Source organism: Amphiprion ocellaris, chromosome 12 (genome assembly GCF_022539595.1).
Source record: "Amphiprion ocellaris isolate individual 3 ecotype Okinawa chromosome 12, ASM2253959v1, whole genome shotgun sequence".
NCBI lineage: Eukaryota > Metazoa > Chordata > Actinopteri > Pomacentridae > Amphiprion > Amphiprion ocellaris.
In genome coordinates, this window is record NC_072777.1 from 31,749,984 (window position 1) to 31,762,338 (window position 12,355).

The following is a 12,355-nucleotide window of genomic DNA, read 5'->3' on the forward strand; positions in this document are numbered from 1 at the left end:
AACCATGTAAAGGATAATATCTGTCTGTCCGTGACTTCTTGTGGAGTTTGTATTCCTCCAGTGGCCAAGTAGCCAATCAAATCTTGGCTTAGTTTAATTAATTCCACCGATATGTGTGTTTTCTCATGTGTGTATGTAGTGCAGTGTAGCATTCAGATTGAGACACCGTCCTCATCATCTGTTGTGTCTTACGGACTCTAGCTGAGAATCTAAACGGCCCGAGACCCTGGCTGGCTTTGCTCGGGGCTATTCCTGTACCGACAGTCTCCCCCATTATTTAAATATCAGGGTGAATACCTCTGTTGTCCTGGAGGAAACTGTCAGTACATTTCCTCGTGTGCACTTCTACTGGTGTATATGGGAGTGTAGTGCACACACACACACACACACACACACACACACACACACACACACACACACACACACACACACACACGGCGGTTCCTGTACACGTCTCCCACCGGGTCGCTCATTTACAGCGATATCATGTCCTCATAAAGCTCCAGAATACCTGCCACCCTGGGCCCTCGTTTGTTCCATCCAGGCTCCGCTGATGGACGAATTGATCATTAGCGACGGGCCGGAGCAGGTGGCTGTTTGTGTGCTGAAAGCCGGGCTGCCACCGGGTCAATAGAAGTAAACACTACTACAGATTGGAAATGGAGCCCTTTACTCTTGGGGAGTATCTGTAGCGGGAGGAATCGCTGGGGGTATTAAACACCAGGGCCTGAATGTGCCAGCAAAGCAAACATCACACCCCAGAACAGAACACACTACCCCAACCCCACTCCTCCTGATCCGGTCCTTAACACCCGTCTCTCTATTTCAGGCTGCTTGTTTTTCTTTTTTCTTTTATTTTTTACTGCTGTTATATCTCATTTGCTCGCTCAGCTCACACTGTCTGGCTGTCACTCCGTCGCCGCCACGTTCTATCCATCTGTTCCACTCTCTCTTTCCTCACGTCTATGTGCGGCGCCCTGCGTATTCCCACATGGCTTTGTTAACGCAGCGCCGTCACACACGCCCAACATGCTGCGCGACGCCTCGCACCGGCAGATGCTGATCTGAAGGGGTGTGCGTCTCACGTTCCCACCTACAAGACTTTTAAGAAGCGTTTTTGGCTAAGTTTTTTTTAGTCGACAACTCCTTTTTTCTGCGGGGCATCTCCATGGTGATGCCACTTAGGTCACGTTGATGTCATTTGGTATGGACACTTTGCCCACACATGCTGCGTTTCTTTCTTATGCACGTATACACCCACACCATCTCACTTTTCTATATCCACTGCATTAGGAACATTGTATGCTGGGATTGTGACGCATCAGCACTGCTAGTATAGTTGAAAACACCCCAGCGACAGTCTCCCTCCACCACAGCTAAACTCATGATGTGACTGACAACACAATGGAGATGCCAGTCAGTCAGCTCATTAGGTTTGATTGCTGACATAGTATTTCTCGCTTTCTCTCTCGCTGGTATTTGAAACCGGAGCCCCCTTTTTTTCTGTTGTTGTTGCTATTTGAGCTCGTAGAGGATTAGTAATTACAGTCATTTGTTTAGATTCTCATCTCTCTCAGGATCCTCAGTCATCAGCTGTTATTTTAAGTAGCAGGCAGAGTCAGAAAATAGCATTTGGCGTGGGAAACTCTCGATACCTCCAGGTAAGATTATTAACATGCTGACAGGATTGCAGGAGCTGAAGAGCCTCATTAATTGCTGCAGGGTTTGACTGAAATGCCGTCATTATTTCTCAGAAAATTGAAAAGAGGCTCTTAGTTTGGCTTAACCATGTGAGCCTCGCAGCAAAGGTTCTCATCTCCTTTTATTTATTTTTTCTTCTGGAAAAAAAAACATCGTCTTGTCCGCAGCTGACAGTGACTTGATTGGATGTGAAGGAAAATGGGCAAATCTTCATTGGCACCATCTCCCTGGAGCGCTGCAGCAAAGTGTCACTGGAGATGTGATGCATTTAAGTGTTTATCTGGTCTGGCAGAGTCCACAGGTGTGTTGGGTGGTGGTTTCCACAGGCGCCTCTGAGAGGGAGATTTCTTTTATCACCCTCTTAACAAACACACAGTGCGAACACACTCTCACACTCAAGGTGATGTGCATTTACACACGCACGCACACACACACAGTTTTAACGGAGTTGCAGAAACGTAGCTGCGAAGGGAATTTAAGTCTCTGTAATTAGTAGCTTAAATCCTTCTGTTCACCGAGGACCATAAATGTAGTGGGATTTGTCTCTGTGACACTGCAGGGATCAGTTGCCAGCCTCAAGTTACGCAGCACATACTGACATGCATAGTGCAAGGATGACAGGAATTCACTTTGAGCATTATGCACATATTGAAAATGAAGAGCCAAGATTCTGAAAATGCCACTTGGGTAAGTGAGTGATAGAATGCGATGCGCGGTAATGTGAGAAGCTCCTCCACACAAAAACACCAGCATTTGTCATTTGTAGAAGGCACTTAAAGCAGCCTGTTTACATTCGGTACCAAAGGAAGTAAAGGGAGATGGGGGACTACCGTTGCATTACGTCTGGAGATATAACGCGAGACAATAACAGTCTTTTGCAAGGTAGCTCCTCGTTTAATTACTCTGCATTCGTGAGCAATGATGCAAATAAAAATGCAGCACCGCAGTAATTCATAGTGGCCGTTTTGTCGTTTCATAGCCTCCAGATTCTGTGAATTGAACCAGTCCAGGAGGCAGGAAGAACACTGAGTGGAGAATTTATTTGAAAGTTCAGATTATAACATGATGGCAGGTGTGATTCTTACCCAAATGTTACACCTCAGACTGTTCTATTATCAACGTGATGTTCTATTCCGGAGAGATGCGTGGCGTTTCACAATATCACATGCGATCCCACAGTCGAAAGCCTGTTTCAATCCAAAATTAGCCGCCTTCCCAGCAGCGCCCCAGCACCATGTTGCTCCTGAAACCTTTTAACACATGCATGGTAAAACTGCACCATGGCGTCGTCACCTGTCATAATAATAAACATTTACACTTCTCTCACACTTCAAGCATGAAAATGATTAAATAAGTAATCTTAAACTGTTGAAAGCACACATTGAAAATTACATGAGATTTGTATGTGTGTAAGTGTGTGCTTAATAGGCTTTTGCAAGAGATACAGTCATGGAAAAACATATCAGATCACCCTTGTTTTCTTCAATTTCTTGTTCATTTTAATTCCTGGTACCACTAAAGGTTTATTACCTGAAGAATACAGTGAACACGACATAAAAATGCAGCTGATTCCATAATACTTTATGTCCTATTTGACATGCTTCAGCTTCATTGTATTCCCAGGGTATATAAGAGGACATTTCATGTCATCAGCAGCACATGCAAAGGTCTAGAGTGGTTTCCTGCTGACATTCAAGCCGTAGCACAACTCAGAAGCTGTCAGCTCTCACATAATGCCTAAAACTAAAGAATTATGTGAAGCCACAAGGCAGCCATCTTGAGTGAGAGACAGGTAGCGAAAAAACTGAAGATCTCCAAGCCAGCCGTTCATTACATCAAGAAAAAACAAGCTGAACATGGTTCTACCAAACTGCTAGCTGGTCGTGGCAGGAAACGTCTTTCTACCCCGTGATGACCGTCACTCATCTGTTTCTGTGTCAGGAATCATCCTCAGACCTCCAGGGACCTTAAAAATGAGTGAATGCTGTGGAGAAATGGGACTTGTTGGGCAAGGACAATTGGAAAGCGACTTGTTGAAGCTGGTCTGAAGTAAATGTGATTATTTTCTGCTTTATGTCCTCCTCGTTGACAGAAAACTGAATATATTTTGGGTTGTGGATGAAAAAAACATTTTAGGACGTCACTTGAGCTTCAGGAAACACAGAAAGACATTTTTCATAGTTTTGTGACATTTAGCGACAATAATCTTTAGTTGTAGCCCTAATTATAACATATATTGATCTGATTTTAAAGTAATTTTTGCTCTCTCCTTCTGTGACAGTATTCCAAAATATGCAAAATGACTGACTTTGACACTAAGGTTTGTGTCTTGTCTCCTTCCAACACTCACTGTTGGTTTCTTTTAGGTATGACCTTGATCTTTCCTAAATCTCAAAGACGCCCTCCGGTGAAAATCAAGTTGTTGTTTTTTTTTTAACCTTGTTAACACGTCTGTGTGATGTTTTATGTGCTAAAAGAAACATCATGAGTGAAAAAAGCAGGAAGCAGTAGAAATTGCAGTGTATGGATCTCAAAAAGACAGATTTAGACTTCTTTCTGTATCATTCTTCTTCAGAATTGGTTTCTGTTCCATTTCTAGCATGTATGGCTAAATTTCTCCAGCATTACAACTTGTCACGGCGTAGTGTCAAGTAGTTTTACAGTGTTTGAGAGGAGTTGTAGGTGAGCTGGTGTGCTTGAGCTACAGCAAATGAGGATGCAGGAACTTTATAGGTCTGCACATTCTTCAGGAATCAACAGTGTAGAGTTACATTTCAATCATTTTAAGGAGGGAAGGGAATATGTTCGTGGAAAAAACTTCTAAATATGTAGCTTTGTTGCAGGGAGATGAGTTTTTGTTGCTTAAGTTATGAAGTTTATTCACTGGTGATAGAAAGGTGTTGAAGAAAAATCAGTCTTTGTCCTTCGAAGTTTGCTGTAGTGGGGTGATTATTGGTGTTCCGGCATGCGGTGGGCTTACCAACCCAAAACATTTGCAGAGTAGCCAGTTTATGAGGATGGTCAGATGGTTGGGAAGGGGCCGTATGTAAATACAACAGTAAGCAGTGGTTAATTTTTGTATAGTTGCTAATCAGTAACAGAAGGTAGTTCAACAAAGAACAAAAGGTGGTTGAATCAAGGGGTCTGGCAGACAGATGCAAGTAGCAAAGGTGCAGCAACAAAAGGTATGAGAGAGATCTGACAGACAGTAACAAATAAAAGATAATAAGATCGCGGATAACCGTTGGAAATGGAATGAAGACGTGACACTAGGAGCAGAAGGTGTGCTATTTTCTTCATTAAAGGAAAGTAATGTTATCTTCTTCCGTAGGTCCTTCCTGGAAGATCCTGCCTCTATTTTTAATAATAATAATAATAATAATAATAATAATAATAATAATAATAATAATAATAATAATAATAATAAATTTTATTTATAAAGCGCTTTTCCACTCCTTCCCATTTTTGGCCACTTTATTTGTCCTTTATTAATTCAACAACAGCAGGTTAACATCGGCTTGTCGTGATTATTTTCGGCAGATTTCAGTCGCTATTTTATTGGCAATTATTTTGTTGATTTTCCACTGAAAAAATAAAAATGAAAGTAAGTTAATTAAGTACCTGTGACGTTTGCTGCAGTCTGAAGCAAACAATCATCTTCCCTCAAGTCTGAAGATGAGGATTTGCAGGCTGGGCATCTCTGTAGCACACTGCTTTATTTAAAGTGTTTTTATGTTCTATCAAAGAAAAAAAATCGCACCTTCTGCAATTTTGGTATTGCATGTGGCCACGTTGGAGTTTCCATGCTACTTTGATGCATTGTTCAGCCCTACTGGAGAGCCTGCAGGTGATGGACTTTTTACCGACGGCGTCGCTTTAGCAGCAGCTAATGGGTATGCACTTTGAGGTGTGAATGGGGGTTTAACGTGTTCAGTTCCAGCTTCCTCCAGGCAAATAGTGCACACCAGTGATGCACAGATCGACCTGCAGGTTGTTTTGGTTCCATCCAGTTCTGTATCTGCTTTATCTTGTGGAGGTTAATGGTGAATTTAGGCAATCCGAGTTAAAAAGTTCCACTTCCAGCTAAGTTATGAATACTTAGAGAAGCATTATTTAGTTGGATCGGCCCTAATCAGGTGTTCCAGATCAGAAAGTACCAAGAAACCAACTATTTTGGCATTTACTGTAAGAGGACTTCATGGGTGATTTAATTTTCATTAGAGCAGTCGGTGAATAATCTCCCAGCACTTCACCAGGCACTTGAATAAATTTGCTCACTTTTTACATTTTTTCTCCCTTTATTAGAGATAAACATGAAAGACTGAAAGGAAAGGGGGAGATTTCTAGTGTAAATGGTTGTACTTACTTTTCATCCTTCTCTCCGTATTGCTGCCTTACCGAGGGTTAGGCCACAAAGCTCTCCTCGTGCGAGCACATGCAAACTTAGCTCGATGCCTTTTCTGCATAATCAAATGGATTGATTTTGTTCTCCAGTGTGCTGCGAGGTTTACAGGAAGACAAAACACTGCTGTGTTTTTCAGTAAATCACCGTCTAGACTGGAGAGCGACCGCGGCTGCACAATTCCATGTATCCACTCCACATCTGAAAAGGAATGATAAAAATAAATTGTACAGTATTGTGGAAGCACTCTGCCCCAAGTCTGACTTTTTGTGAAGATAATGTCCATTTTCTTATCCCCCACCCCCCCCACCCCCTTTCCCGTTTTTATACTCAGGAATTTTTCCGACTGCCCTCTTATTTCTCAGCTGAGGTGTGGAGCTCGGGAGATAAGAGAATATTACCTGGCTCTAACTTGGCCATTGTTCCACTGGCCTAGCACCTTGTTACTCTCTCTGTACATATTTTTAGAGATAATGCAAGCCCATTCTATTGGAAAATTTCAGGTTATTAAAAGGGGTTACTATGGAGAGGGAGAAAGGTTATTGCAGAGAGAGGCAGAGCGAGAAAGGGAGCGTGAGAGAGTCGTCCCACAGCTTTTAGTTGCTCCGTCTGGCTCTGTCGCCACGGATCAGCTTGCTGTGTTTGCACAGAGCAGACCTTGCATGAGGGAGAAAGGAGTGCATAAAAATTCAAGATGAAAAAGAATGTAAGAGAGCAGCAGGAAAAGAGAAAGGAGGAGAGAGTGAGTTTGGTAGCGGGTAAATAAATGGATGCTCGCAGCGGTTAGAGTTACAGTAGGGCCAGCGCTCCCACCACAGGCTGCAATGGTGCATCGCCTCCATCAAAGCTTTGTAAAGAACCTTTCATTCCCAGCCGGCTCATATACTACTGTGGAGTGTTTAACATGCGTGCTTTCATTACATCCTGCCAAAACATACACAGCCATTCGGCAGCAGCATATACTGCTTTTGTGCACTCACACACACACAGAGACTGAAAGAAGAAGAAGCTGGCATTTCAAGGCGTTCCCTCCTCTGTGAGGCAAAGAAGCAGCGTGACAGACCCCAGCGTGCAGAATAAAGACTTATCATCCGCTGTCATTCTCTCCTTACAGACCAGGGGATTTTGCATGGGGCTTGCTGAACCTGGTTTGAGGTTTGTTATTTATTTATTTCATCTGTTATCAAGGGCTTGGGAAGCAGAACGCGCCTTTGGTGAGGAGAAGTACAATGCACTACAAACCCCTCAGTGATGGATTTCACTGCTCAGATCCTGTACCACTTTGATTTATGATATAATATAAGAGTGGTACGCTGCTCATACAGGCACAATAGCGCCACATTCCCATTCTGATGTAATTCCAGCTCGCTGTCGCCTCTTAGCCTATCACAGCCTGCTGTGCTTGAAAAGGGGAGAACCCTCAAATGCACTTCAAGGGCTATCTGATTGAATTAACCAGCCATTAGATATATGAGATGAGCTGTAATTGCGGGGGTATTTATCTATTCAGATGAATGAGTTTTGACCGCAAGGTCATGTTACTGCTGCGCTGCCCTCAGGACAACTTGACTGAGTGTGTACCTGTTTGCACGCAGCTCAGCCGTATTGTTTTAACCTGTCATCGTTGAGCCGGGATGCTTCACGAAACAAATATTGCTCCTTATGGTGTTTGGCACTGATGGCGTTTTTTATAGACCTGCTCAGCGGCGCTCATTTCTCTCCCTCTTGTCGCAGCCCTCGTTAATGACTGGGAGAATAGGAATTAGAGGCAACAAATGAGCCGCAGTGTGTTCATGTCAGTCAGGTGCAGTGGGAGCAGATGCTGCGAGCATTTACACCTTCATGTCAACATGTTGTCCCCATAATTTACTCTCAGTCTCACTCTTTGTATGTCACCTGGTCTTTTTCTTTATGAAAAACCTTGTTTTTGTGTCCCTCTTGCTTCAGCTGCCAGTTTAATACACCGGATGTTAATGATTATTGGTTCATGGATTAATTGCTGTTAATAATTTAACCAATTATGCATGTTATAAAATGTATTGTTAATTAGCCGTAGTACCTCTGACTGTTTAATGAGATTTGTTTGTCTTTTAAACCATAGCCACCTGAGGAGGTGTTTGTACAGGCAGTTCTCTGTTTGCAAGCAGAGAGAGTTGTTGGGGTTTTTTGCTAGCAGTGGGCACCATGACAGAGTCTTCTGTTTTGGTCAATGACTTCCAAACAAAGCTCACATTTTCAAAATCAGCTGTAGTGTACTTGAGTCGCATTTTAACGCCAAGTGGTTAACGTAACTGTGAAGGTTTGCAGCAAAAATCATGTGACCTCATTTGAACTTAGCTGCATATTGCAACCCTGTCTTCACTAAATTACATTCCTATTCAACTAGACTGCATTATTAATTAAATTTTGAGGGGAACATGATTTCATTTTCAAATGAATGTCATTGTTACTTGTGTTGTCGCAATATAGGCAGCCGGTTTGAATGAAAGCGCCTCAAAATCTGAGTTTGGATGATAAAGACCAGACTGTCACTCAAAACATCAAGAGTCTCGTCCTGTGATGAAGTTGTTTAACATTTTTCACTTCTTTTCTGGTATGGTTTAAGAAAATATCACACTTTGTTCTATACTTTTACTTGTTAGAAGCTTGATTAAATTTAGGCACCAAAATTACTTGAATAGGGTCGAAAATAATTGTGACTTTAGGCAGCAATGGAGCACCATGACAACGACCTGTTTGTTTCAGTGACTTCGGGGAAGAGGTTGTATTTCAAGAGAATCTGTAGTGCTGGTTCAACATTCCTTATGCCAAGAGGCTCCGTGCAAATTTTGCAGTGAAATCATGTGATGTGTGGTCAAAATAAACTGAAGAGCATATGGAGAGGTGTTTGCAACTCTGTCGATATATCAGTAAAGACAGTTGTTTAAAATCTTCGTTCCTGCTTCATACACATCAGAAATGAATTCCAACCTGACCTCTGCTCTCTTTTCCTGCAGGCCTGCCCCCGTTGTTCCCTCTGAGAGGACGAGGAAGCGATGTCACGCCACCACCACCGCTTCGAGCGGGACTACCGGGGACCCTGGGAGCGGAGAGACATCCGTCCTTCTGGCCTCCACAATGGAGGAGCCAATCATAGCTGTGCCTCTGCCGTTGTCAATGGCAACAACCGTCCGGGGCTCCTTCCCCTACCAGTCATCCCCTCCCTCCTCCCCACCCCAGTTACAGTTGCCGTGACAACATCGAGCAGCGACATAGCGGTCAAGCGAGGCATCACGGCAGCAGGATCGGTGGCTCCGGCGTCGGCCAAGGTAAGAACCTTGTCCAAACACGCCGGGACACCTGCTACCCTCGGATTCATGTTGGAAACTCTCCTCCTGCTCTGTCCACTTCCTTTTCTAGCCTTTCTCAACTTTTTTAATCTGTGATGACTCCCCAAGTCGATACAACATCCAACTTTTTTCCATGCTTTTGAGGCTTTTCAGCTTTCGTTTCTCTCTCTGTGTCTTCCAGTTCAGCCCTCCCGCTTTCTCCAGGCATTTCTCTGCTGGCATGCCTGCCTTCATGGTTCAACTGTTTCAGCTCTTCAAGCCCTTCCCCTCTCTCTCTCTCTCTCTCTCTCTCTCTCTCTCTCTCTCTCTCTCGCTCCACCTTTATCCTTCACTTCAGTTTTCGCTGCTCTCTCTGCACTTTCTCTGTCCAATGCCCGGTGCTCCTTGCCAAACCATTTTCCTTCCATCTTCATTTTCTCTCCGTGCCAAATGGCAGGCTTGTCCTGCCTTTGCCTCCTTGCTAATTTTCTTCTTTCATTATGTAAATGACCTCTAACAGTGGCTCAGATGGGTACTGCTGTCAGAAGTGATGGTTAGAGGTAGTACTTTTCTAATCAAGCAAACAAACAAAGGGAAATGTGTCATTATAGAAGCCATGAATTGGATTCATAGATTAAGACGTGTCCTATAGTTGCGCTGTTGGTTACCATTTAATCCAAAATGTGTCATTAAACCCATTTAATGAGGCCTCCAGTCACTCTGGTGCATACATTACTCACTGGGTAATGTATGGTGTTTGTGTGAAGACTGAAAAAAATGCAGTTTGCGTCCTGGGATTTGCCGGCGAGCTGGCTGTCAGCGGCGTGTGAAGAGAGGGGCCTTTACCAAAAAAGAACTTAGACATTTCAGCCTCTTTCCCTGCCTCTCTTGCCTCCACTTCCATGGATACCATTCATCTTCTTTAAACACTTCTCCTCACTATCAGATCATTTGCTTTAATTTGAACCTCAGCAAATTCTCTCGGCCTCCTGCTCTCGGTGGGGTCTCGGCACTGTAAGAGCAGAGGTAAACAATGCTCAGGTAATTTAGCCCTGTAAGTGCACATCATTAGATTCCCTGCTGAATGCACTGACCACAGACACAGTAAATCTGCTCTGGCACCGTGGCGGCCCCTCCCTGTTTGTGTGCCGCTGAATAATTACATACATTCAGACAAAGTCTCGCCAACTCCCTCCGTGGCCGTTGTCATCGCACAATGGCTGCCTGGGCAATTAGGTGCATTGCTTTTGCACGTGGAGTGTGTTTAAAGCGACAGTATAATGTACGTCTATGTATTTATGCATGTATGTGCAGCAGGATATATGGAGATTGTTCCCAAGATGCCACATTGTTATGTTTATTCAAGGACTTGCCTTCCTGTGCATTCTAATGTAAGCAATACTGGTTCGAAAGAGGAATCCATAGCCCGGGTTCTGCTTTAATTATGGACTAGAAAAGACACAGAGGCCTGGAGAACCAGCCAGCACCGTAGGAGCCCTGCCTCTCTATCTTCTTCTAGCTGTGTGCACTCTCTGTCATATTCGATCAAAGCAGTTGGTGGTCACAAAGAGTCTGCTGGACAGATGCAGGCCTCTCTCCACGGTCCCTGTGTCTCTGCTCCGTCCACGGTTACACTAAAAAGCTGACAGACTGTATTGATTTCCACTGTTCGGAGACTCTCTCTTCATAAACACAGCAGCCCAAGTGGAGACAGAGTTCGGCACATATAGAAGTGGAAGCGGTACTCCTGCGCTCCGTGTTACAGTAAACCATAAAGAGGGAGATCATGGGTTGCAGAACACGTATTGTTTTAGTGTCCCTTTGCTAAAAAAAAATCCCCTTTCTTCATCGTGTGCACGTGTGTGTAGGTGTGCGTACTGTAAGTGTGGGTGTGTGTAGGACAAATGCTGAGAGCTGAAAAGTACCATCTGGCTGCAGCATCCGTCATGATGTGAAGGAAACCACACGGAACAATGAACTATAGTTACTTCAGAGCTTCTTTGTTATCCTCTGTCACACCTTTAATTAATATTTTAAGTTAATTTAACATTTTTGTCACTGCAAACACTAAATCCATGTTATTAATGATATTTCTGTCTCCTGTTGATGGGCAGGTCTGCAAATGTCAGAGGAAAATCTACTTTTAATTTGTATGCTGCTCGTGGTTCCAAGTGATACATTGCCATCCATAGTGTCATTTTCCCAGAATATAAATGAAACTCGGTTTACTAGGTGACAGATTTGATTATTTCAGCAGCTAATGTTTGTGGAGCTGCAGTGACACGCCAATTATTTGTTCACTATTAAATTATTTGGCAACTATATTGACAATTGGTTTGGGTCATTTTTTTAAAGAGAAATAAGCCTAAATTCTCTGATTTCAGCTTCTCTGATACAGCATGCAGTATATTTTGTCACTGGAAGTAGTTTGCACAGTTCAAACATAAAAACGTTACCTTACTACAGGTATTTGTTTCAAAAGCTTTATGCTGTGAAAAACTGAGATTTGGAAATCTGTGTTTCTTGTGCCTTAACTTGTCATTTTGTAAAGATGTTGCTTATTTTTGCTATTTTTAAAAAAAATATTATTTGGAAATACCAGAATTTGCACATTTTTTTTAACATATTTGTCTGATCACATCTTTTCTAAAAAATAAATCAGACATTACAATCAGTTACTCAGTACTTGAGTAGTCTTTCAACCAAATACTTTTTTACTCTTACTTGAGTAATTTTTTGGATGACTACTTTTTACTTCTACTTGAGTGATATTCTTTTGAAGTAATGTTACTCTTACTTGAGTACAGTTTTTGGCTACTCTGCCCACCTCTGCTCCTCTATGACAGAAACTCAATATTTTTGGGTTTTGGACAAAGCAAGACATTTTAGGATGTCGTCTTCAGCTTTTTTGATGTTTTTCACCATCTTCTGGACAAAACGACCG

At 42.9% G+C, this 12,355-nt stretch overlaps 1 protein-coding gene across 7 annotated transcripts in view; it reads left to right on the top strand.

Moving 5' to 3' along the window:
• Positions 1 to 12,355, top strand: part of LOC111569679 (kelch-like protein 29) — a 339,950-nt gene that overhangs the window by 104,465 nt on the left and 223,130 nt on the right. For all 7 annotated transcript variants that reach the window (XM_023271948.3, XM_055016003.1, XM_055016000.1 and 4 more), the window contains one exon: positions 9,100 to 9,411. In XM_023271948.3, the coding sequence (XP_023127716.1) occupies positions 9,139 to 9,411 (273 nt within the window). In that variant the 5' untranslated portion in view covers positions 9,100 to 9,138. The remainder of the gene's footprint in view (positions 1 to 9,099; positions 9,412 to 12,355) is intronic.